This window comes from Sciurus carolinensis, chromosome 9 (assembly GCF_902686445.1).
Source record: "Sciurus carolinensis chromosome 9, mSciCar1.2, whole genome shotgun sequence".
NCBI lineage: Eukaryota > Metazoa > Chordata > Mammalia > Rodentia > Sciuridae > Sciurus > Sciurus carolinensis.
This window is the reverse complement of record NC_062221.1, coordinates 130785092-130812252: the sequence shown is the minus strand read 5'-3', so window position 1 is coordinate 130812252 and position 27161 is coordinate 130785092. Positions and strand designations below refer to the sequence as shown.

At 40.6% G+C, this 27161-nt stretch overlaps 1 protein-coding gene across 8 annotated transcripts; it reads right to left on the bottom strand.

Moving 5' to 3' along the window:
* Ifnar1 (interferon alpha and beta receptor subunit 1) lies at positions 1-26826 on the bottom strand. Of its 8 annotated transcripts, XM_047563999.1 has the most exons (11): positions 26597-26826; positions 17816-17939; positions 14871-15049; positions 12391-12548; positions 12146-12287; positions 11170-11284; positions 8020-8219; positions 7785-7909; positions 5585-5735; positions 4758-4903; positions 1-3572 (listed from the first exon to the last, which is right to left on the bottom strand). In XM_047563999.1, exons 1-11 carry the CDS (start codon positions 26667-26669, stop codon positions 3315-3317), a joined length of 1671 nt encoding a protein of 556 aa, XP_047419955.1. In that variant the 5' UTR covers positions 26670-26826; the 3' UTR covers positions 1-3314. The 8 variants fall into 8 exon arrangements, 6 of the variants coding, with proteins under 6 accessions (XP_047419955.1, XP_047419956.1, XP_047419957.1 ...); XM_047564000.1 differs by lacking the exons at positions 4758-4903; positions 5585-5735; XM_047564001.1 differs by lacking the exons at positions 14871-15049; positions 26597-26826.
* Positions 26827-27161: the final 335 nt, after the last annotated feature.

The window sequence follows — 27161 nt, the reverse complement described above, 5'->3', positions numbered from 1 at the left end:
TTCTGGCTCCAGTGTTTATTGGATGAAGTTGTTTACAATAGTAAAAAGACAAATACACAAACTACAAGATAAAAACTTGTTGCATAAAAACATTGAAAACTCAGTCATGTCCTAATTCAATAAAACAAACACTGCTAGAACACTCATCTGGTTTAACTCTTAAACCTCATTCAGGGCTGGGGAGATAGCTCAGTCGGTAGAGTGCTTGCCTTGCAAGCCCAAAGCCCTGGGTTTGATCCCCAGCACCGCAAAACAAACAAACAAAACAACAACAAAAACCAAACCTCATTCATTCCATAAGGATTCTGAGCACTCTCCCATGTGCTGTGCACCACAGTAGAGGTACAGGGGACACAGGGATGAACAGAATCCCCACTCACAGAGCTCTGCTCTAGTGTGGGCAGACAGACATCACAGAAAACAAGTGAATACTGAACGGTCCCAGTCATGCGGGATGGGGTTGGGAGGATTCTCTATACCCTCCCCCCAAACTCAAGAGCAATCTGAGGCTGTTTTAAATGACATAGCCTTGTTTCTGGGAAAGATACAAACTATAAATTTTTAGGTTTTTTTTTTTTTTTTTTTTTTTTTTTTTTTTTTTTTTTGAGACAGGGTCTTCCTATGTTGCCCAGGCTGGTCCTGAATTCCTGGGTCAAGTGCTCCTCATACTTCAGCCTTTACAAGTAGCTGGGACTACAGGTGTGTGCTGCCAAGCCTGGACTAAATTATATTTTTAGATTAACTTTTTACAGGTTACAAATTTCTGGTCAGATGCAAGTCATAGTTTTGAACTAAAATGTTTCTAATTAGAATCTACCTTAGTAAGTACTTTTTTTGGCCATACTGATAGAATAAGGGTCACCATCGTATGTCTGAGCATATGTCAGTATACATACGTATGTTTACAGGCCTGAATCACTTTTCACATATATCCACACATATTATATAGAATGTCTCTTGCATGAATTCTCAGATCATATTTAGTCTTTCCAAAAACCAGTAACACTCTAAATTTTAGGCAGTTTATTAGGGTTTCCAAGTGTGTGTGTGTGTGTGTGTGTGTGTGTGTGTGTGTGTGTGTAATCCCCCTGCCCCGGGGGGGAGGTACTGCGGATTGAACCCAGGGGTGCTTTACCACTAAGCTACACCTCCAGCCCCGTTTTTTGAAAACGTTTTGAGAAGGGTTCTTGCTAAGTTGCTGTGGCTAACCTCAAATTTGTAATCCTCCTGCCTCAGTCTTCTGCTGAGGGTCACACAGGTGTGTGCCACTGAGGCCAGCCCAAGTGGATAATATTTCTAAGTAAAAGCTATTATTAAAAAAAAATGCCCACCACCTTACAACTAAGCAGCACAGCCTGACGAAACACCAACAGAACGCTGTGGAGCACAGAACGGCACTGACCGTGTGTCTGGAACGGGGGGCAAAAGAGAAGCCCGTTTCCCGTTTTTCTTTTTGCTTAGTGCTTGTTCAGAGCCACGGAGTGTCACATGAAGACATCTGTCCCCAGATCTTAGGGACCTGCCAATTTCACTGCTACCTCAGTGTTCATTTATGAGTTTTCCCGTCTTCATACCCTAACAAGGCACTGTTTCTTTTTAGGCTGCCTGGTGTAAGACAGCAGCTTTTCTGCTGTGGTGAACACAGGGTCAGACATGCTGGACAGGATCACTGAAGTGACATAGTACAAGAGGCAACAGTGGCAGGGGCTTTGACATGTTCCTGATTTCTCTAAGAGGCGAACTTTCAAAGTGACAGGGCCTTTACAGTTGCATGCTTAACCCAGAAGCTGCACTTTAAACCGAGTGCCTCTGGTCAGGAAGAGAAGAGAGTCTTCTGGGATCTCAGTGGTGACCCTCGGGCCTCTTCCATGGCCTTGGTGCTCTGCTGAGATGACTCGGGAGCCAGTCGACAGGGACAGAAGCACATGGTGTGGGTGCATGCTCACGCACAGGTGCCTAGGACATGCTGAGCACCACGGCCCTGCCAGCCGGTCCCTCCTCCTGGATGATGGGGTTCCGCAACAGAGAAGACGATGTGAACAGGACCGGCCTTAGTGATGCGTGCCCAGCACACCCTCGGATGCCATGTGTTCTTCTCTCTCAGCGGTTCCTGCCGCAGCAACTGGTGAGAGTTCTGCCCTAGAGGTCACCAGAATTTCTAGACTTTCTGCTGCAAAAGGCATCTATGGATAATCCTGAATTTTAAGTAATTTAAAAATAAGCTCTAGGTGCCTTTGGAAAGCACTATACAATTTTCAAAATTTTAGGCTTTTCTTCCTCATTGTGTTTTCTCCTTCATGTTCATAGTAAATAATTTGCATTTTCTTGAGTACATTCAGGCTGAACAGAAGGGCATCTGAATACTGCTAGACAATATAGAGAAGTTTTCCTGGTATGAGAAGTAACAGATAAGCCATAAAAATACAGTGGGTTAATAATTAGAAGTTGACTAGACAAATTCTTTTTTTTTTTTTTTTTTTTTTTTCCCCACCAAATTTACTTGCTTTCCTACTGAATGATTCCACTTCTCTCTCCTTCTTTTCCATCACTGGAATTTTCTGATCCTAGGATGACCTATGTCTGTTGTGCCTTATAAGTGTACACTGAGATTTTAAAATATAACGATGGCTTCTCTAATTCTACCTGACGACATCAGTGACTGCCAAGAGCTCTAATGAGTTATGAATCAGGAAGTCTTAATGCATAGTAAAAGATTACCTGGTTTTAATCCTAAACCATGTAAGGGATGGACAGGTAGCTGCACAATACCGCAGGACGTTGCAAAGAATTCCCCTGAACATTTTGAAGGACTATTTTTCTGGCATTTGTGGTTGTCTTCCAGGACGAGATGCTTTTCAGAAAACCAGGCGATAATGTTATTCAGACTATTCTAAAGAAATTTCCTAAGTGCCTAACAAAAGACCAAATGTTCTAATATCTCCTGAGAAATAATGAGATGTTATTGGGAATGGAGAACAAATGCCACATGCAGCAACCAGCAGCATCCGTGTCAGTACTGACAGGCACACAAACTGTCTTTAGCCACAAAACAGCACCATGGTACTTGAGCTACCATTGGAAAGACCCTGGCCACCTTCCTGAATTGCTCATTGTATCCAAGACAGGCTTGATGACAAGAAGGTAGAACACATTTCTCCAAACTCCTGTGATTTCATTTTTAAATAGTTAAATGCCTGCTGTATTTCTAGGAACTGTGATCTGAAGGTGTTTTTCCTTCCCCAAGAAGCAAACATTCTCTTTACAGGCATAAGGAGCTTAAGATCCAGCATGAACTCCACATGGCAACGAGCATTTTAAGAGTTCATTTCTGGGGACCCAGTTTCCAGTTGCAGAAGTTCTTCACTTGCTTTACTTCCCGTATTTTCATCTTCATTAGAATAGTTTCCTGAATCTTGACTGGTTTGGGAATTGTACCTTTTGTGATCCTCATCAATTTGATTAGTTTCCTTCATTATAGTATTTGTGTTTGTGTTTTCAATTATAAAACACCTTTCAATTTGTTCCTCAGTTGTCAGAAGTAGAAGATTCTTTAATGGCTGTTCGGACAAATACTAATTTAAAAAAAGGAAGGAATAGAGATGGATTATTTAAAATAATAAAAATTAGTTTCATAGTTCTAATAGCTTTAGTTTTCCATTTAGAAAACTTCTCTTTCATCATGCAAATTAAAAAGTCAGGAAGAACATATCAATTACATTGTCAGGTTTAGAATAAAATCAGGAAGCTCATGTATCTTAATACTTTTCCAGTGAGTCTAAGAAGAGCACGTCAGGGGGCACACTGTGCCTTGGAGCAGGTCTGGTGGCAGCCTAGGAGGGGCTGCAAAGGGAGGGCAAGGGAGCACGGACATTCATTTTAAAATAATACCAAATGTTATATCCAACCCAAAGGCACCCAGAAGCAGCACAACTGAGAAATTAAGGTTTTCCTGTTTGACTAAGAATTTTATAATTAGCTACTTTAAAGTCTATTTAAAACAATAGCTGGGAATATTAGAGTACATAAAAGTGATATTTAAAAACTCAGGAATCTAAGAGTAAGCTAGTGAAGATGTACCGAGCATTCTTAGAGTGCTGAGCCATTCCTGACGTAGCTCCTTCACTGCTCACGACTCTGTGGGTTAGTGGGCCTGGCTCCCCTGCAGAGCCCAAGGGTACCTGCCTGCTCTTCTACTCTTAAGTGACTCACTCCACTTCACATAGCTTGTAAGCGTGGCTATGTCACAGCTCATCACAATTCCAACTCCATGCCTGGGCTCTTAACCACACTGCTTCTCAAGGCCAGCCTGAACCTTGCCCTGCGGGAACACTGTCCCCAGGCAGACTGCCTTTGGGCCTTCCGCATCCAGCGCTCTTGCCACTCTTACAGGAGTGCCAAGCCAAACACCGACAAGTCTGCGAGGAAACTTGTGCTTTTGATGATTCTCCTTTCTGTGATTTCACTCTTGGAATGAATATACATACTATACAGATAGAACAATTCTTTTTGATATACTATGAAGAATCCCAAAGACTTTTAGTAGTAAAATAAATGCCATAATAGCCAAACTGCCAGAAATACAGATTAAGGACAAATCTTACTGTGCTGTTATTAAGGGACTGTTTCTAAAGTTCATTTACTGAAACTTTGAAGAAACTACCCACATTTGTCTGCATTGTTTTCTGGATATCAAGAAAATTTTTGTATTTTGTTGAAAGCAAACATATTTCCTAGGTTGATAAAGAAGAGTAACATACCTTATCAATATTGGAGGGAGGTTTAAGTGATGGGAAGAACACATAATTGAAACATCTCAGGAGGTTTTTCATAATGTAAATGATAACTACAATAAAAACTGCTGCAATGCAAATTCCAGCTATCACCCAGCTTTTGTAAGAATTTCCTAAAAATATATAAATGATGTTTCGCATCAATGTATGTTTTAACACACAAATGCATTAATATGAAACTAGCCATATGAAAGGAAATATAAAATCTATTAAATGATACCTCTAAAAGTATTTCTGGTAACACTGAGTACCAGTGCAACTGTGGGCAATGACCTGACCTTTACAGACCACCTGGGGACTGATCTAAGAGGTGCTTGGGGAGGAAGATGATATCAACATATGGGCCCCAGCAGGCGAAAGTTCTCCAGCACTTCTACAACATGTGACTATCGAATTTAAAAAGATTCTGTGACTAAGCCTCTACCAGTCAGCTCTACAAAATGAGATGAAACCACTTGCACATAAAAAAAGACATGATCATTAAAGATTATGAAAAAAATAAAAAACTTATAGTCTTACTAAATACCAAAAGCAACATTAAAAAGAAATTAATTATGTGGATACTGGATGAAATATAAAGCATTAAAAACACTGAATTGAGTTGAATATTATAAATATTTTCTAAAACTTAAAGACATCTTGAAGGTTTACTTTTGATTCATGTAGTTCATGAAAAGAACATGAAGAAAATGTTCTATCTTTTGTAGTGAAAAGCAAATAATTTACAATTTCCAATGTATTATTTTATTAAGTCTAGTTACATTTGAAAAAAGATACAAAAAAGAGATTCTGACCTGGTTTTGTTTTCTCGCACACTATATCGCTAAAAACACTGCTTTTATTCCACGATTTACTCACAAAGTGTGCTCTCGCTTTGACACAATACACAGTCAGTGGTTGCAAGTTGGCAATAGTAAAATCGGTTTTTCCTCCTTGATATTTTCTCTATAAAAATAATTAAGTCATTGATAAAGTTTAGTTAGCTCATGAAATCAGAGGGGGTATCTCTGAATTATTTTACATCCGATTTAAGATTGGCCTCTCGAAACACTCAGTTGGCCTCTCTTAAATACTCAGTTGGTGTGTGTTTAAGAAATATAAATTTGTGGGCTGGGAATGTGGCTCAGTGGTAGATCACTTGCCTAACATGCATGAGGCCCTGGATTCTATCCCCAGCACTGCAAAAAAACAAAAAAGTGAAAAGAAATATGTTTGTTTTGAACAACGCATTATAACCAAATAAGAAAGTTAAAAATGCTATCAGAAAAGCACATAACACATTCCTAAGGTAGCTCTGATTTATTTCATGAGCCCATGCTGCTTTGGCTTACTTGCTATTAATGACAGAATGGCTAATGGTAGGGATTCTAACCCCAACTGCCTGTGCTGAAGTATCATTACGGCTGTGTGGCCTTGTGTGGGTTATTTCATTGCTTGCTGCCTTATTTCCTGAGCTGAAAAATGAGTACAAATTTTGCTCTTATCTATGTTAGTCAGCTATTGCCACAATATCGAAGCCAGTTCAGCATTCAGTGGCTCCAAATGTAATTATTTTTCTCAGTCTACAGGTTGACAGGGGGAACCCCCACTGAGGTCCAGGCTTCCCAACCCACCAGTCTCTCGTCCTCCTTGGACCACTGACTATTAGATAAATGCCTTTCTTCAAGCAAAGCACAAGGAGAAGCACAAGTGCCAAGCCAAGCTGTGCTGGCACACTTAAGGCCCAACTTCAAGGAGGCAGGGACTGTGCCATCCTAAGAACTTGCTGAACAATTTAACCATATGGTGTGGCAGTGTTGTTTTGAAGAATGATTGAAGCAATTCACGTAAAATACTTAGTATGATACCTGATAAATAATTCCAAGTATTCGATAAATGAGTCGCTGTTATAATGACTGATGTCTCCAATATGGGATACGAGAGCAACTACAAATGACTGAACCTCTACTGTTTGTCAGAGCAATGTGCTAGGTATTTTATTTCAAATCTTAGAAATAGCATTTTGCAAAATTTAGCTGCCATGATCACTGCCACTTTTGAGCAGATGAAATAAAGTCTCGAAGAGGTGAAACACCTTGCTTAAGATTAATTAAATGATGTGTAAGTGTGGTACACAAATTCAGATTTGTCTAATCTCAGGACAGCTGAAAACTGATGATAATTCTCAATGGTCTAAATTAAGCTATGGTCAGATAACTAAAATGAAAGCATTCAAGTCACTGGAATTTGCTTCAAGTTTCCAACAGAAAATGAAGTAAAGTTACAGAATTTACCAGCACTGAGTATATGAAGTTGATTCCTTGATTGTAACTCCATAAGGAATTGTGTGGATACCCTGATGTGATGTTATCAATTCTGTCTGTGGATTCTGAATTGCAGTGTTTGCCAGTGTTTCTCAACATTTTTTTCATTATGACTTCTCTGCAGAGACTTTTTTAGATAATTTAAAAAAATTCCTCCCCAACATGAAATTAAACACTAAGGAATAAAGTTGAACTTTGGAGACATGCTTTCCATGATATTTTTTGCCCACTAAGAACCAATTTTGTCCCCTTGGAGGGGTCACCAGGGGACATTTGACAATGTCCAGCAGTGTTTTTGGTGGTCATGACTGGGAGGAAGTGCTACTGGCATCTAGTAGGTAGAGCCCAGAGATGCTGCTAAGCATCCTACAAAGCATATGGTGACTCTGTTGCAAGAATTATCTGGCCGCAGTGCAATAGTGTAGAGAAGCCCTGCGTGAGAACATCTAGGAATGTGTTAAGAATGGTTCTAATTCAGTGGCAATGGGCTCAGGAATCTATTTTAAAAGCAAACTGAGACTCAGACACAAGTAATCCACAACTCTACCAGACAAAAACATGGAAAAATGCTGATATTCATCATACTGCAAATAGGCACACAGTTAAATACAATCTTAAGAGTCTAATATTTCCTAAATTTTAAATGTAAGCTTTATTTTTCCAAATACAAAATTATACTATGTATAATTACCTCAGTATTTGAATTGTTTTCCCAAAAAATAATTTCATAAATTAGTGGGACTCCTGGAGCATTGATATCGACACGCAGAGAATCATTAACGGGTTTCATGCTAATGACTGGAGGAGGTATGATGGCTAGAAAAAAATTTGTAAAGATATAATGTGTGATTATACATTTTAAAACAATTTTAAGAATTTGCACCAAATCGGAGAATTATAATCTTATGAAAGAAACATTGGCTTACTGTATATTGCAGTATTTAATTTTTTCTCTTCAGACCAAAAAGATGTGCTATTTCCATTAGATGCTTGTACCCGGAGATAGTAAATTCCTTTTGGGAAAAATTTTCGAAGAAAGACACAATATGTAGTTTTGATGTGTTCACAGTTAGGTATTTGTTCCCATTTATGTAAATTGGTCCCAGAAGCAATTTTTAAAAAGCCACTGTAAGACAAAATTTTTTAAAAAATTCAAACACATTAATTTAGTAAATATGAACTGAATACTTACAGTATGCTAGATGCTCTGTTAGAGGCTAAAGACACATGAACAATCAGCTCCCACACCCTTGGGAAACTCACAAGATGTGTCTATCCAACACAAAAGAAAGCTAAAGAGTGCTCCCGAGTGTGACAAAGTGGTGGTGTGTGTCAGAGGTGGCTTGTACCATGTGCAAAGACAACTTGTAAAATTCCAGGAATGCTCCAAGATGGTTTTTAAATAGAGCCTTTATTAAAAATCTAAATATATAATCTTACAAATAAAAATTGTATTAAAGACAAAGATAATACATATTTAAACTGCATCCTGTCCTAGAGATTTTACTATATTTTATCATCTATGTACTTGAGGCTATTTATGCCTATTGTATCTACATGGTAAAAATCCTGCATACCAGTGTCCAACTCTGTGTGTATCTTTCCAGCTCCATGTTGAGGAACAGGATGCTAATGGTTTGAAAGTAGCCATCATCACAAAATTCAACCAACACTCCAAATAGGGCTCTTCCCTTTTGGAGAGTCAGTTGCTGAACACATCTGCACACACCCCTGCGTAACACAAATGCACTGCCCAGGGCTATGCTGCGCCAAAACCAAGGTCAGGCACCCAACTGAGGCTGGGGAGGCTAAGAAACTGCCTCTCAAACCAACTGCAAAGAGCGTCTACTTTAGGCCTAGAACCGCAAGAGCCTAACTCGTTTCCTCATGTTGTGTTGCCTGAGCCCACGGCTCCACATACAATGCAGTCACACACATCTTCCTCAAACACAGAACTCACGTCACCTATCCCCCAGCTAACTTCCCAATGATTTCCAAACATATACAGGTCAGCCCATGGCTCCCCTCCGACCACCTTCATCTTGCTCCTGGCTTCTCCACGCCCTGATGTTCTGTTCCTGTAGGACACCCTCCCCACGGTGGCAGGCAGCATCCTAAGGTGGCCCCAAAGTCCCCGTCTCTGCACATACATCCTATACGCCCCCGCAAAGTGTGAGCAGGATCTGTGAATATGATGGGGGTCCCTCTCCCTGCCGATTAGGTGACATTATCTGGCAGAAGCATTTTACAGATGTAATTAAGGTCCCAATCACTAATTGTGAGTTAATCAAATGAAGCACTATGCTGGGTGGCCGGATCTCTCAGGGGAGTCCTTTAAAAGAAGGGCTAGAGGTCCTCTGATGTCTCCCAGAGGCAGGCCACAGGAGCTCCTCTGCTGCCAGCAGCCTCGTGGGGGTGCCTGGGGACCTGGAGTCAGGTGAAACCTCGATCTCGGCGATGCCCTCATTACTTAGCAGAGGACTCAGTTAAGCCACACCTGGACTGAGACACAGAAACATCAGATAAAATGCCTGTTTTTGATCTGTTAAATCTATAGTAATTTGTTACAGAGGAACAGAAAATGAGCTATCCCCCAACCTGATTTTAAGTCTCTTCCTATTCCTCCATTTTCCCTCCTGCTGTTGCTCCCACTGGATACCCTCTCTCATCCACTTGAAAACATCTGATTAACATCAAGGCCTCGTTATTATCTGACGTCCTTCCAAGTGGCTTCTGTGCTCTCCAGCCCTATCTATTATTTCACCTTTTTGATTTATATAACTGTTATAATTTGTATGCCACCACCCAGCCCTGAGCCAGGTCGCTGAGCAGTGTCAGCTGGCTGCTTCAGGAGTCTGGACTTGCATGCTTCCTCCTGCTCATTTCACCTCTTCAGTCTTTGTATAGGGCGCCAAGTAGCCAAGAGACACTCAGGAGCCCCCGGCATCAGCTCTCCTTCTCTATTCTGTGGCCCTATCGTTGAACATGGTTCTGAAAGTGGAGTAGACGCAAAAGGTTATTGCACAGTCCCCTGGGGAGTCTGTGTCCATCTGAACAGATGGGGCACAAACGCACAGATCTGCTCCCCTCCTCCAGCCATCCCTGGTTCCACGATAACATTAAAGAGGACAGAAGATGAGCACTGACTCCTCTCCACCCGCATTGTTCATCTTTCCCTTTCTTCTTCTTCTCACTTTTCTTTCCCTGCCGTTGGCCATCTTTTAGTCCCTCTATTCTTCTGCCCTCAGTATTTATCTTTCTTTCCATCCCTGGTCTCCCCAAAACTCATTTTTCCTTTCTTATAATTTTCTATTCTCTCCTCCCTGTCTCTTCATCCTCTGCCATTTTTCAATCGATATAAAGTGCATGCAGTTATTTAATTTATGCAGTACCAAGACCTCACTCAGATTGATTAGTCTCTACTCGGCCATGGTGAAGTCTGTTCTCTCCAACTTTCTTTAATTTCCCACTGATGTGATCATTAGAAAATTCACCAAAGCCACTGAAATTAAGAAAACAGGAGGATTAACTTTTTGGATTGAACAAGCTGAAGTGAGTAGCCTGATATAATTTCAAGGACTTATGGGAAACGTAAGCTCTGAAGAAAAGATCAGGGTCAAAATCAAATGTTCCTGATTGGGGAAATAATAGGTGAAACTAGGGTGGAAGGTGTAGCTCAGTAGTTGAGCACTTGCTTACCACGTGCAGGGCTCTGGGTTCCACAGCCAGCATCTCTCTCTCTCTTACACACACACACACACACACACACACACAAAGAAAGAATAAAATCGTACCTACCTACAAAAAGAGCCAATAAGAAATTTAGGGATTAGAATACACCCATTTTGTTACAAATGAAGAAACTGAAGCACACAGAGGTTAAGTCATGAGCTCAACATCAGCCAGCTAGTTATGCCCATAGTTGAAACTATAATTAAATCCCTCAAATTTCCAATGTCTCATACCCACCTCTCAGCCAGTCACTTGTAGGTGCAAGGAGTTGCAGCTGGTTGACGTGGCATGAAAATATAATCAAAACACATGTGGCAAAAGGAAATTTATGGAAAAGAACTTACTGGAGCCATTGAGCTTGAAAGGTCACGTTCACATATGCATAATCCCATTTCATAATATAGCTCTTATTGTTAGCACTGATTTCTAAATTTTCTGGTGGAGGCAGCTTATTTTCAACTAGAAGTCAAAGAATACATTAAATAGCATACGATTTTCCTCTAGCTGGAGAATAAATGGAGGAATTCTTAACAGCATGGGTCAAATGATAAAAGGCTTACAACTGATCATTAAGGTAACAAGAAAGCTGTGGTGTACATTTACACAATGAAATACTAAGCAGTCATTTAAAAAACTGTGACAGATCTGTATGTACTAATACAGAGGATATCCCCAACATATTGGGTTAAACAAGCAAGTTGTAAAATAAGTATATGTATCAGGATTCTCTTTTAATTTTAAAAACAAAACCCCCAAACTGTACCTCTTATAAGCCCTGAAAAAAATATGCACTGCTAACAATGCTTATCTCTGGGAAACAGAACTGAGGGTAAGAGAACAAGAGAAAAAAAGTTCACTTTAAACTCTTCTGTATTGTTTGATTTTAAGAAAGAAAGCATGTTAGGTTTATAATTAAAATAATAAACAAATCCCACCTCCCACTCTTGACCTTAATTACTGGCAAGATGTCAAAGACTAGACAGAACAGGATGCCATATTTTCACATTTCATTTAGCAGTATACTTTGGAAGACTAACCATTCTACTATTAACTACCTCCCGCTTTTATGGATTTTGAGCAAGTAAGAAGCATTTTGTCATTAGAAAATATTTGGACTTTTAAGAAGAATTAATTTTCAATACTATTTACTTGAGGCAAAAATCCCAAATAACCTTTTTCAACTTATGTAAATGCTGCTATAATGCTTTTGTGTTAATATCTATTAAACCATCATATAACACATGGTTCAATGACTATGCAAAAAATTCCAAAATAAATATATTGTCAAGATATAGTTTTAAAGCAAAAGGTTCTCCTTACCTGTGGTATTTATACAACACACTGGACTATAGATACCAATTTTGCTATACAAAAGTAGTTGTGCTCTAACTTTTAAACAATAAGTAGTCTCTGGTGAAAGTTTATAAATTTTACCACCAGGTTGAACCTTTTCAATCCTTTCCTATAATTAAGAAAAAAAAAAAAAAGAGGTCTACTCGTCAGAAAAGTATAAAGTCAAATTTTACAATTAATTCACATGAAACAAAGGTTAAAAAAATGCTTACTTCTATATTTGAAGAATTTTTCCACATAACTAAACTGTATGTAAAGGCTTTATTATCCAAAGACCACATAACATTGTCCGCTGTCCCAGGAGGAGAGATGTATACTGTTATTGCCTTATCTTCAGCTGCTAAATGTACTTTTGGAGGACCAATTTGAGCTGTAGGAATCAAAACAATTACTATGACGCTTCTCTAACACCAAGTCAAAACATTCACCCAACAAGTACTGTGTCCCCAACAGAGCAAAATAGAGGACCTACACTCTCATGGTAGATGGCAAAAACCTCAAATAAATGAATACATAAAATACCACATGCTATAAAGAAAAATAAAGTAATATAAAGGGTTGAAGAATGGTAGCAAGTGCTATTTTAGATACATTAGATAGGAAAAGCATTTGAGCTGAGGCCTGAACAAAGTAAAGGAGAGTCATGCAAATATCTAGGGAAAAAGTCACCCAGGCAAGGGTGCCAAGCCCCTAGTATGAGTTTAACTTTTTCAGGAGGCAATGAAGTTGCTAGAATGGCTGGGGGTGGTTGAAACAGATCAGGGAGGAGACTAGAGGCCAGATGTGAAAGAACTTCATAGGCTTAGTAGTCCATGAAGTCACTGGGGGCTAAGATTAGGAGTACCAAGATGTGACTCAGGTTTTGGAAAGAGCATCCTAGTTAAGATATTAGGAGGCAATATCTTTTCTTACTGGTAAGAAAAGAAAGTAAGAAATCAAACGAAGAATGAAAAGTGGCTTGGTTTTTAGGCTGGAAGTGAAGAAAGTCAGGTGTACTTTGAAGATGAATCAGACAGAATGTGCTGACAGACAAGATGTGTGAAGGATGACTGTGGGCTGCTGGTCTGAGCAAACCAACAGCTGAAGCCGTTAATCGAGAGGGAAAAACTGCAGGAGAGCAGATTTTAAGGGGGAAAGGGAGAGCTTTATTTGACCATTTTACTGTGAGATGACTTTTAACATTCAGAGGTGTTGAATAAAGGTGGTGATACAAGTCTAAAGATCAGAGGAGGAATGGGGCTGGAGGAACAATTTTGTGAGGCAAGAGCATACAGATGATCTGGAAAGCACGAGATTACTGTTGGAGTGAGCAGAGAAGAGGTTCAAAGACTGGCCCCTGCAGCAGTTCGACATTTAAAAAAGTCTGGGAGAGGTGAAGAAACTGGCAGTGGGCAACCAGTGGGCAGGAGACTAGGAAGGAGAAATGCCCGAGAGAGCCAGTAAAGGAGGTGTTTCTAGAGAGTTGGAGGGAAGTCCACATCCACGCACTGGGGGACCGACCAGAAGAGACTGGGAATTCACCTGCATGTGGAGGTCGCTGGTAACCTCGAGAAGGATGGTTTTCATACAGTGAGGAGGAAGAAGGCTCGAAGGGAGAGGGACGATGAGGGAATGGGGGAAAATGAAGTATAGACAGGGAGTGCAGACCATTCTCTTTTGTTTGGTTCAGGGCTGTGCTTCTCGAATTTTTTTTGGTCTCAGGACCTCTTTACACTTTTTAAAGAAATTATTAAGGTTCCCAAAGAGCTTTAATTTATATGGAATATGTCTTTTGTTATTCTGCATATTAAATATTAAAACTAACAAAATTATAAAATATTGATGAATTCATTAAAACAAAAAGCAAACAAACGATAAGTGAGGCAAGATGGTGGACACCATAATCCCAGCTACTTGGGAGGCAAGAGGGTCACAAGCTTGAGGCCAGCCTGGACGATTTACTGAGATGCTGTCTCAAAATAACATTTTAAAAAAGGGCTGGGGATGTAGCCCAGAGGCAGAATGCTCCCAGGTTCAATCCCCAGTACCATAAAACAAAAAACAAAACCAAAAACAACAAACAATGGATAAACCCATTATACGGCAACAAACATTTGTTATATATTTTCCAAAACAAAACAAAAAATTTGGAACTATAGTGATGTTTTAAATCTTTTTCCAAATCTCTTTTTTTAAAAAACTATTATTGTAATTCAGAAGTAAAGTATTCATAATGCTTTCTAGCCTTGAGGCATTCGGCCTTGTGGCTCAACAGCAGCGCGTCTGAATCTAGACCAGAAGGTCTCGTGTTCAAATCTCCTTAGTGTCTTCATTAATAAAGGAAATGAATCTCACATTTGCATTCAAACAGTTACATCATGTATCTAACAGCCTCCTTCAGAAAATTCCACTGTGCAAACAAGAAAGAACGAAAAGGAGAAAGACAATGAAGTATCAGATTATTATGAAAACAGTTCTGTCTTTATGGACCCTCTGAAAGGGTTTTGGGGACCACACTTTAAGAACTACTATTAAAGGAAAGCAGAAAAATGGGGCCAGAGCAGAGGAAGAAAGAGATTTAAAGGCATTTTTGTTCTTTTAAAGACAGGAGATTTTACATCATGTGAATCAATGGATTTGGAAAGAGAACCATTCTGGCAACATTTACTAAAGCATACACTATAATTCAGATAGCAAGTTTGGTTTTTATTACCTTTGTTAAATGGTATAAATGAGTAAACTTCACTCCATGAAGAAGTGTCATTTCCTTTTTCTGTTCTTATTCGCAATTGAAGTTCTTCATAAACATCCAAATCAGGGAGAGAAAAATAGCATTTGGTGCCTGCAGTATGTTGACAGCCAGGCAATTTTATCCAATCATCCATCTCAGGTCTTCAAGTGAAAAAAAAGCAAAGGAATGAATGAGCACATGTCAGACAAAAGTGTGTCAAATACGTTCTTCCCTTACTAATGTTATAAAGCTAGCTTAAGAAGTTATTTCCTTTTCTTGAGTTCATGTCCTGTTAACATTTGAATATGTACCCTTTCACTCTTTTCCAATACCTATAAAACAAGCTACTACATATAAAATAGAATAATTCAGACATATAATTGATTTTTTTTGAGGGGGGGAGTACTGAGGATTGAACTCAGGGGCACTTGACCGCACTGCGTTGCATCCCTAGCCCTACTTTGTATTTTATTTAGAGACAGGGTCTCACTGAGTTACTTAGAGCCTCACTTTTGCTGAGGCTGGCTCTGAACTTGAAATCCTCCTGCCTCAGCCTCCCGAGTGGCTGGGATTACAGGTGTGCACCACCACATTTGGCTCTCATATAACAGATTTTCGATATGGTTCTATAATAATTTTATGGGTGGCTGCATTAAGATTTCATGGAAGCAGAGAAATGCATATACCATAAGGCAAAAGCAGATTCTGGGTTGGCTTTGTAAAGGACAGTTGTGTGACTTTGGCAATTTACTTTTTGTTGTTGGATCTTCTAAGTGAAAATTGGATTTGAAGATCCCTTTCTGTTCTTCTATGAATACATGACCTGTCCTAAGGCAGATCTCAGCATCAGTGCCGTTTGGGGGCTTCCTCTGCCCTCTCCAAAAACAAACTACTCCTCTGCTTCTTGGTCTCCATCATTCTTTTTATTACACCACCAGAAACAAAAGACTTAAAATGTAAACATAAACAAATTCCTCCAGTGGAACTAGTTAACCAAAAAAGTTTGTATGATTGAGAATGGATTCTTCTTTTTAAAAAGCAGGCAGGGGCTAGAGGTGTTGCTGAGTGGTAGAGCACTTGCCTAGGATGCACAAGGCCCCAGTTCCATTCTCAGCACTGCCAACAATAATAAATAAACAAATATATTAATATGGTTTTGATCCAATCTCACTCTTTATAGTTATCTTCTTTTCTACTTTAGAAAATGCAGTAAAACTTTTATTAAAATGCTTTTGCATTTAAGGGAACTATTTCAGTAAGGGCTACTTTTATACTTTCTTAAAAAACCTTTATCATCTCCAATAATTAGATCAGATCAGAATACAATGTGAAATATGAATATGTAACCAATAAAAGATTCATTTCATAAAAGCAGTTTGGCGATGTAGCTCTGGGCCATCTTTATTTCTCCTGTTCGCTGAGGTCTTCTGAGCACTCAGAATGGGTGCTTTGGCATAGAAGGCATTCGGTATTGTCAACTGAACGAGTCACATACGTCACAATCCATTTTAGATAGAAGTGACATGCCCTGATGTTTTAGACAGAAAAACCTGCAGAATATAGGTTTCAAAGCAAGCAGCCTGGCTTGAGTCCACATTACACTACACTATCCTAATCCAAATGTATATTCTGGCATATTTCTGCAAAGAGAATGGTTTGTACATTAGCAGAACAAAAGAGGGTAAGAACATACTGAAAAAATCATTTGATGCAAAAGTTGAAGTGGAAGGGCGAAAGATTATGATGAACTAGAGCAGCTGGCATAAGCAATGTGGGGAGGAATGCAGGTGAGAGAGCAATGGCCCTCTGTTCTTTATTATAAGGTACCTGAAATGACCCTGCTATACCTAAGGCAGTTGTTTCACAAGAAGATTCTGAACTAAGGCAAAAAAATAATCTGGTAGCAAAACTCGATTCAATTTAAAGAAAATCTCTGGAGATAAAAATGTATTTCTACACATACAGACATACACATAATAATCAAGCTATGAGATTACTCTTCCAGTTTTAATCACCATGGCTGAAGTGGTAGGATCCTGGCTCTGAAGGCCCTAACGCCTTGCTTCTTTCACTGTCTTCTCCTCCCTGGACAGTGGACCATGGTTAGCAGACAGGGTCCCAACACCCACTGGGAGGTCCAGGGCTGTACATCCTGAGCTGTGTCTCCTCTGTAAACCTTTTCTCCATAAGTCCTGCCTGCTTATCCTCTTGGCAACCATGAAACAGAAAGTCAGCACCAAGGAAAAGACACTGAAACTCCAATACAGAGTCCAATATAGTTTACAAACTGTATTTGAATTTAAAATATTGTGTACGATGGAAATGATAGGAAAACCTGACCCTAGGAGGTCTGGTTACGTATTCCAAAATCCTGGATTAGCCTTTTTGGGCACTCTCTCATATCCTCAAGGCATGCTCCAGTTCAAACACCAATATACATTTAATGAATCTGGAATATCCATTGCAGAGAAGGTGTGGGGTTGGCTGTGGGTTAGAAAAGCCTTTACCACACTCATCTCAAATCTCTTTTGCTTCAAAGATGAATTTCACTAAGCCTCTGTTTGCAGAAATGAATTACAAATACTATATAGACAGAAAATTTCTAATAAATGAAAAAAACACAAATGTTTCCCAAATCTGAAATTATGGTGATAAAGTTATAACTGTTGAAAGGAAAAAAGAAATAGAAAGGTGGGGGGATTTCACAAAAATCAAAGGTAGATAAGTAGAGTAGAGAAGAAAGGGATCGGGGGAGGGAAAGGGGAAATACTGGGGAATGATACTGGCCAAATTATATTGTTAAATTGTGTGTACAAACAACAATGAAATCCACCATTACATATAATTATAATGCACCAATAAAAATGTGGGAAAATCATAAATATTATCCACATCATTCTGGCAAATCAATAAGTAGAGTCACCTACGTTTGATAAACTGCTGAAAAGGTCACATTCCCAACAGTCCCATCACTGCTGTTCCACTCCAGGGTGAAGTTGTCATCTATGATGTAGACCTCTATATTCTCAGGAGGCTTTAGATTTTTTTCATCTGTAGAGACAACCAGAAACAAAATTATGTATATGTTAGACACTTTAAAAAGTGTTATTCTTCCCTTCACACTCACAATTAACGAGTGAATACATTCAAATAAAGCAAAGTATATAGTAGTTCCTCCTTATCTGTGAGGGGTTGCGCACCAAGACCCCTAGTGGATGCCTGAAACAACTGTATAATTTCTCTCCTCTCTTTCTCTTTGTCTCTCACACACACAACCCTGTGGTAAAGTCTAATTTATAAATTAGGAACAGTAAGAGATTAACAATACCAACAAAAATAGAACAATTGTAACAACACTGTAATAAAATTTTGTACTTGGGGCCATTATTAAGTAAAATAGGAGTAATTGGTAGACTGCACTAGGGCGAGAGTCCACCATGGAATACACGGGAGAGATGACTCCTGTCCCAGGCAGCACACAGTGACATTTCATCATGATACTCTAGATGGCACACAATTTTAAGCTTTTGAACTTCTTATTTCTAGAAATTTCCATTTAATATTTTCAGCCCATGGTTGACCATGGAAAGGAAAACCGTGGATCAGGTCAGGGTGAGATGCTATATTTAAAAGATCTAAAAAACTTGATGGCTTTCAGCACAGGGAGTGTGTTAATTATATTTCTTCACCTGAGAGACCTGAAAAAAAAGGTTGAGATTTTTCATCCATAAAAAAAGTTCTCCTTTAATTGAAAACAAAAAACAAAAAACAAAAAAACTCTTTTGGTCTCAGAAGTAATACTGACACCATGAACACAAGGTTCAACTGTTTAACAGCCTCAATTTGGTTTCATATCCTTTTCAGAGACAGCTGCTTCATATACTCTGATGGAGAATTAAACAGATGTGATTTCATAGTTGACAGTTATATTCAGAACTCATATAACAAAACTGAGAGACAGAGATGAATGTTTTTGTCAGCTGAGTCCCTCAGGACCCTAAACATGTTCCAACTTCTGAATGTGTTGACTGAGCTTTTCTGTTTATTTTTAAGGATTTCCATCTAAGAATCCACTTTATTTTTTACTACTCCTAATAACTATCTTCTACCAAGAGAATTACCTCCTTCCTCAGTTTTCCTTTCTGGCTCCTCCAATCTGCAGTGTACCTCTCTTCTTCTCTGATGACCGAAATCCTCCAAGACCCACTCTTGACCCCTTTAGAGAATCTTTGCTGCATACTGCAGTTCATGTTGGTCTTGCTGTCTTCTTAATCTCATGTCATTTAATCTGCACTACTCAATTTCACACTTATGTAGATGTACTCAGCTCTCAAATACTTGTTGAGTGCAGGATATACTTTTTCCAATTTTAAAAATTGTGCTAAAATACGCAGAATGTGAAACTTACCAACTTTGACAATAAGGGTACAGTCCAGCAGTATTAAGTACAATAACACTGCAGTCATCACCACAACCCATATTCCTGACTCCTTTCATCTTGGAGACTGAAGATCTATACCCATTAAACAATAACTCCCCGTTCCCCATGGCCCAGCCCTGTCAACCATTCTATTGTCATTCTCTTAGATTTTGACTAAATACCTCAGACAGGAGGAATGATACAGTATTTCCTTTTTTGCAGCTACCTTATTTCACTTATAATGTTTTCAAGATTTGTCAGTGTTGGAGCAAATGTGAGAATGTCCCTCCTTTAAAGGCTTAACAGTGTTCCATTGTTGCATACCACATTTGGCTTATCCACTCGTTCTCTGATGGATACTTGGGTGCTTCTACAGTTTAGCTACTGCAAATAATGTGGCTATGAATATGGATATACAAGTATCTTTTTGAGACCCTGTTTTCAATTCTTTGGGGTAGCATCTGGAAGTGGAATTACTAGATCATACAATAGTTGTATTTTTCATTCTTTGGAGAACCTCCATACTGTTTTCCATAGCAGGTGCACCAACAGTACACAAGGCTTCTGATTTTTCCACATCCTCACCAACCCTTACTCTTTTCTTTTGATGGTAGCCATTCTAACGAGTGGCAGGTAGTATCTTATAGTTTCAGTTTGTATTTAACAATTAGCAATGTTGAGGATATTTTCATGTGCTTACTGATCATTTGTGCATCTTCTTTTAAGAAACGTCTATTCAACTCCTTTGGTTATTTTGAATTGAGTTTTGGAACTTTCTATGTATATTAGGGGTATCAATTCCTTATCAGATACATGCTTTGCAAATATTTGCTCTCATTTGTAGGTTGACTTTTTACTTTGTTGATAGTGACCTCTATTTCCTTATCTTCTACTTGTTCTATTTATTTTCAAGAGGGGTAAAAATTGTAGTTTCCAATTATTGTATAACTGTCTACATCTCCCTTCAATTCCGTCAGTTTTTGCTTCAGATATTTTTATGGTTTGCCATGAGGCACACAAATCTTTGTAACTATTATAACTCCTTGCTATATTGAATCTTTAATTAAAATACAATGTCTGTCTCCTGTCACCTTTATTGTGTGAAGTTAAGCATTTCTGGAAGAAAAAAACTGTATTACAATGGAACTCTTCAAGCAAGTACAAGACACAGACAAGCTCTTTCTCCTGAAAGGAGATGAGGTGCAGGTGGGAGGCTTGAGATAAAGGCTGCCCCTGTGCCTTTAGAAAACAAGCCCTTACTTCTCATCTTTTGTAGCCCACCTAATATTCTCATAACAATTAGGTAAAATAGACCCCTGACCTTCTGACTGACCTTCTGGTTAAGAATGCTGTACGACAGCATCCCAATCCAATTCCAGATTTTCCCTCTTTACCTTAACTTGCCTGTGCATTGTCCCCATCAAAGTATTTAATGAATGAATTATTGATTTATGACTTTGTTCTGTGACTATAAAAGTTCATGTAACATATGAACTTCAGAGAAACAAGTCATGCAGGGTAACCTGAATCCGTGCTTTCAGGGCATGGTCACTCATATTTGGCTTAGAATAAACTATTTTCTTATTTAATTTAAAGGAGAATCACTATGTCAACAATGGTGTAAAGTCCATTTTTCCTAATATTAATGTAGACACCTCTGTTCATCGAAATCTTTCCCTTCATGTCGCAAGTCTTCAGAATAAGACTCCAGAGTTCTGGAACAGCCACACCAGACAGACTACGCCAGCGCAACTGTGTAGGGGGCACAGAGCCCCTTTTGCTTTCTTCTCCAGTTGTATTTCCAGAATCCCCCAAAGACATATTTTTACAAACTGCTTCTCTGTGTGAAACACACATCTGAAACCATTAAAGGTAGAGTCTGTATAGCATCCTACTTCATTTGTAAGTTTCAGGGTAATCAGCTGGGCCTCCAGAAATTTCTTAAATATAAAGATCATTCACTGGTATGCTCTAATTTTTAAAAACTATAAGTTTATTTCTGATAAATTTAATATTTTTAGCTTTGACTTCAACAATTATATCATTTTCTTACAAGTGGATTTATTTATTTTATTTTACCACAGAGATCCTTGTAGAATTTTATTGGGATTGCTTCTGCCATTTTCCAGTTACATATACAAAATGGGGTCAAAAGAGACTTTTTTTTTTTTTTTTTTTTTTGAAGAGGAGTACCAGGGATGGAACCCTGGGGGTACTCAACCACTGAGTCACATCCCCAGTTCTTTTTTATATTAGAGACAGGGTCTCCCTGAGTTGCTTAGGGCCTCCATAAACTGTTGAGGCTGGCTTTGAATTTTCGATTTGCCTACCTCAGCCTCCTGAGCTGCTGGGATTACAGGTATGTGCTACTGTACCCAACGAGGAGACTTCTGAGAAAACATTTTTTGAAAAAAATTTTTCTTCTTAAATTTAAGGAGGTAGCCATCAGGTCTTTAAATCTCAATTTTAAGTTTCATATTCAAATTCTTTGCAACTGCATCCCTGAAGAGAATATATTTCTTTATTCCTTATTTTCTTAACCTGATTCCTATTCAATTTGTTGGAATTTATAGATTTTGTGCAGCGGGTAGCAGTTGGATTTGCAGGGGTTAACAAAAGATCTGATGATATTTGTAATATTTATAGTACACTGTTCAGAATATGGTAATTCAAGAAATTCTGGGCCTTGAGAGTTTCAGAGGAAATCTGATGGGGAGATTCAGGGATATCCTCAAGGATGCAATCCTTCTATTGGTAAATGAAGGAGATCCTAGAGTTAGAGTCACGTTGGCACTTGGGAGATAAACAAAAAACTTATTAGTAAGCAGACAGGGAGACTTGGAAATAACAGTTATTAAGCAAGATTTTAGTTTTCCCAGATTGTTGTGTATCAGCAATCTCTTCTTCTTTTTAGTGGTGCTGGGGATTGAACTCAGGGCTTCACACATGCTAGGCAAGCACTTTACCAGTGAGTCACATCTCCAGCTTCTAGCAGTCCCTTCTTAATAAAATTTGTTTTACCTTTCTAGCATGCAAAAGGTATAAATGGGCATTTATTTATATTTTTGACTGCTTCCAACCTTTCACATAAATCTCTTTTGTTGTTTGTGTATGTTGCCCACGCTGGTCTTGAACTCCTGGGCTCAAGTAGTGATCCTCCTGCTTCAGTCTCCCTAGTGCTGGGACTACTGGCATGAACAGTATATTCAGGTGGCCAGTGGGGTTTACTACTGGCATGAACAGTATATTCAGGTGGCCAGTGGGGTTTACTATTAGTATGGTTAGAATCTTAATGTCCCCCAAAGTCTCATGTGCTGAAGGCTTGGTCCCCAATGTAGCAGTGTTCAGAAATAGGATTTTGGCAAGTCATTGGAATATGAGGGTTCTGACCTCATCAATGGGTGAATCCATTGAGGAATTCATATATAATGGCATTATTGGCAAGTGGTGGTAACTGTGCGTGGTAGGGCCTAGTTAGAGGAAGTGGTTCACTGGGGGCATGCCCTAGAAGGGTAGATTTTGCCTTTTGCTCCTTCCTTTCTCTCTGCTTCCTGGCTATCATAAAATGAGCAGTTATCTTTTTCCATATCCTCTGCCATATTTTCTGCCTCACCTCAGGTCCAAAGCAATGGAGCCAGGCAATCATGGACTGAAACCTCTGAAACCATGAGTCAAAAAGTTTCAGTGACAAAAAGTTGACTAACACAGAAAGTTGGTACTAAGAGTGGGATTTTTGCTGTGATTATACATGACCATGTGATTATACATGACCACGTGATTCATAAGCCTTTGGAACTGGTTTGTGGGAGGAATTTGGAAAAGATTGGAGATGCATGCTAGGGAAGCCTCAGAATGTTGTAAGTGTTTAATAGGCAATTCTGGTGGGAGCTCAGAAGACCAAAATGCTGACAGAATGTGGATAGTAAAGTCTGTACTCATGAGGTTACAGATGGGAACAAGGACCCTATTGAGAATTGGATTAGAGGCCATTCTTTTTCCATTCTGGCAAAAACTTTTGTCTACATTTTGTCCATGCTTTGAGTCCTTACGTGAGTATGAGTTTTAAAAAAGGAAGGACTAATTAATTTGGTGGGGGAAATTTCCAGACAGCAGTATATTTAGGTGGCATGGATATTGCTGGCTGCTTTTTGTCAGCTTCACAGTGAAAATCAGGAACAAGAATTGGGGCAAAAAGATTTGAAAAATTTAGTTTGACCATAAAAGAAGCCAGTGAATTGGGGCCAAGGAAGATGTACTTGCTGAAGAGATTAGTGCCACTAAAGAAATAATGGATACTTTTCACCTGGACAATAGGAAAGATGCCTTGAGGGCATCTCAGGCATTGGCCAGTCTCCACCCACTGCAGGCTCAGGGGTGCAAAAGTATAAACTCCTTTGAAAGAATTTGCTTTTAGAAGAGAGTACCGGGCACCCTGTCTCACAGGGCCACCTAGGAAGCTACGGCCCCAGGATTTGTCTCACCATGGTGTTTCCCTAGCATTCAGAGGCTGCAGCAGGCATGGTCCAAGTAGGCCTTGCATCATCCCCACAGTGCTGGCTTTGCAGGCAGGAATGCAGAATGAAGGAGTTATGGGGTTTCCACTGAGATTTCAAAGGTATGCCTGGGAGGATAGGTAACAGGTGACAGGATTGGCCTGACAGCAGCCCATGAGGGAGCAGTATGTGAAGCTGTGAGTGAAACTGAAGCTGCAATGGAGACCTCAGGAAAGTAGAGATGAGAATAATGCAGACTATCTGCCAAGAAAAGCTGCAGTGAGCAGAGCCAGTCCAAGAAAGAGACCATGTGGGCTGCAACCAGCAAAGTCATAGGGGTGGGGCTGTTCCATCTTGTAGTTCATATCTCATCACTTGGTGCCCTGGATAAGAGATGGAGCTACAGGATTCAGTGTTTGCCCTGCTAGAATGTTTACCCTGTGCCTGTTTCATCACTGTATATTGAAAGTATGTAACTTGCTTTTTGATTTTTACAGGGACTCACGGCCTTGAGTTGAGAGACTTTAGATCTGGACTTTGAGAAAAGCCGTAACTGTTAAGACTAAGGGATGCTTGGAGAAGGACATGAGCCTTGGGGCCAGTGGCAGAATGTTATGGTTTGGATGTCCCCCAAAGGCTCACGTTTTGAAGAATTAATCCCCAGTGCAGCAGTGCTGGATTTTGGGATTGACTGGCTCATGAGGGCTCCGACCTCACAAGTGGATTAATTCTTTGAAGGATACATATTTGCTGATGTTATTGGCAGGTAGTGGAAACTGTAGGTGGTGAGGTCTACTGCAGAGGAAGTGGGTCAATGGGGACATGTCTAGAAAGTTTTATCTTGCATTGGGCTTCTCCTCTCTTTCTCTCTGCTTCACTGTTGAAATGAGGTGAGCAACTGTCTTCTGCCACATCCTTCTGCCATGAGGTTCTGCTGAAGCAATGGAGCTGGCCAATCATGAGCCGAAACCTCTGAAACCATGAGCCAAAACGCATCTTTCCTCCTTTAAGTTGTTTTTCTCAGAATTTTCATCCGAGCAATGGACAGCTAACACAATTATCTTTTTAAGTCTGATGTAAATGCACACACATACATCCACACAAATTTGAATGCAAACTTCTTCCTATATTTTGGACAATTTTCTTAAGACTAGGGTCCTACAATTGCACTTATAGATTAAATAGTATTCATATTTTTATGTCTTTTGAAAGACCAACAATCTCAAATTTGGGTTAACAGTTCACTTAGTTTTGAATATTATTATTGCTTTGGGGAAAAAGAACGTTAGCTAGTCAAAAGATAACTGATAAGCAGGCCCTAAACATATAGGTGAACAGTCAAGAATTTAAATTGTTTTGCCTCTAAGAAAGAGTCCAGTTTGGTTAAGCCATAAGACTCTCAGACTCTCAGGGTATGATTTCCCATTCAGCCAGTGGCTGACTGGTTTCATGCTGTTACTTAAAAGTCTCTGAGCCTCAGTTTCCACATCTGTAAAATAAGGATAATACTGTCTAGGTTCTGAAAGTTACGTGAGTCTGCATCCCTAAAACACTCAAATTAGTGACTGGTATATAGTTAGGAAATAAAAGCTAAGTACCTTTAAGTTATATTTTAGTATCTCTAACCTAGATTAAAATTAACTTCTCAATTCACATCTTCAAATGTTCATTTTATGGGCAAGTTCTTTTTACATTAAAGTATGAGTTTAATGCAAATTTTTCATAAAAAAACTTCAAAGAAATCATCATGGGTTGTACCAGGACACTAATACCCATATGCTATTAGATACTATTTGTAGAGAGTTTGAAGGAATACCATATCATGTACCGTACAAGTATATGGTTTTCTAGGAAAACAGGTATTTTGACCCCACTAGTAGCCTCCTGGATTCCTGCGTTGGGAGGCTACGCCTATTTCTCTTTGGGTACCTGTCACTACAAATTACCTCTCTTCTCTCAATTTTTTTTGGGGGTGGGGGGCCGGATTGGGGATTGAACTCTGGGGCACTTGACCATATTTTGTATTTTACTTAGATACAGGGTCTCACTGAGTTGCTTAGCACCTCACTTTTGCTGCGGGTGGCTTGGAATTCGCGATCCTCCTGCCTCAGCCTCCTGAGTCGCTGGGATTACAGGCATGCACCCCGGCTCTTCTCTCAATCTTAACAATAGTTGACATCTCCCTACAGCATCCTAGCTAAGCATCATGAATTGCAAGAAGCTAGCCTACTGGCGTCCTGCCTCTCTCTCTTCTTTCTTTTTTATGGTACTGCGGGTGGAACTCAGGAACTTTACCACTGAGCCCATCCCCAGCCCTTTTGTTTTTTGAGATAGGGTCTCACCAAGTTGCCTAGTAGCTGGGATCCCAGGCGTGCGCCACCCCGCCCAGCAGTTCTTTCAATTATTTTTTATTAGCATGGGCGAACCCCGAGGGCAGAGAAATCCTTGCAATACTTTCACTCCGCCAGGGACTGGGGGCAACTGTTCATTAAGTTGAGGAAATGCGATTCAGGGACGCCTTGTTTATTATCAAACCCGACAGCAGAGCTGAGGATTTTTCCAAAAGCCAACGCCAACAGGGGCCGTGGCACAGCGGGTTCCCCGGGGCGCAGCGGGCTCTCGGTCCAGGGGGCGCCCCCAACCCGGGGGCGGGTGCTCGCGCTCCAGGTTCAAGCGGAGCGCTGAGGCCACGCTCCCACACCGTAAGGCGCAGGCGACCGGCGGCTTCCCGGAGACGTCTGTCCCCTCCCCACCGCGTCCCCGCCAAGGCCCTGCTCCCAGTCCCGGCCTCTCACCTGCGACTGCGGGTAGCAGCCCCTGCGCCCCGGCGACCAGCATCAGCGTCATCGCGCTGAGGAGGGTGAGCATCGTCCGCGGGCCGCGGCGGTCCGGGCCGCTCACATCCTCGGTCACGCTTCACGCAAGCTGCGCCCAGGCCACCGGCAAACTTCTGCGCGCAGCCACCGCTCCGCGAAAGCACCGCCCCGGTCTCTCCCGACCCTCCCGCGAACCCACCGCCGCCAGGCCCCGGTCCCCCGTCCCCCGCCCTCGCCCCTCGCCCCTCGCCCCTCCCGCGAACGCACCACCCTCCCTCTCCGCCGCGAACGCTCCGCCCCTCCCCTGCCCTCCGTGAACGCCTCGCCCCGCCCCTCCCCTCCGCGAGCGCTCCGCCCCTTCCCTCCGCGAACGCTCCGCCCCTCTCCTCCGCTATCGCCCCGCCCCTCTCCTCCGCGAACGCTCCGCCCTCCTCCTCCGCGAGCGCTCCGCCCCTCCCCTCGGCGAGCGCTCCGCCCCTCCCCGCCCTCAGCTTCGAAAGGAGCGGGTCGCTTTGCCTTTGCCTCGCGCCCCCTCCTTCCGGCC

Coding starts and splice junctions, on each gene's coding strand:
- Ifnar1 (XM_047563999.1), bottom strand. CDS start 26,669: ATGCTCACCCTCCTCAGCGCGATGACGCTGATGCTGGTCGCCGGGGCG. Junction 11,285..12,145: donor GTGTTGTATAAATACCACAG/GTAAGGAGAACC, acceptor TTTGACTTCTAG/TTGAAAATAAGCTGCCTCCA. Junction 5,736..7,784: donor AAAACAATTCAAATACTGAG/GTAATTATACAT, acceptor TTATTTTTATAG/AGAAAATATCAAGGAGGAAA.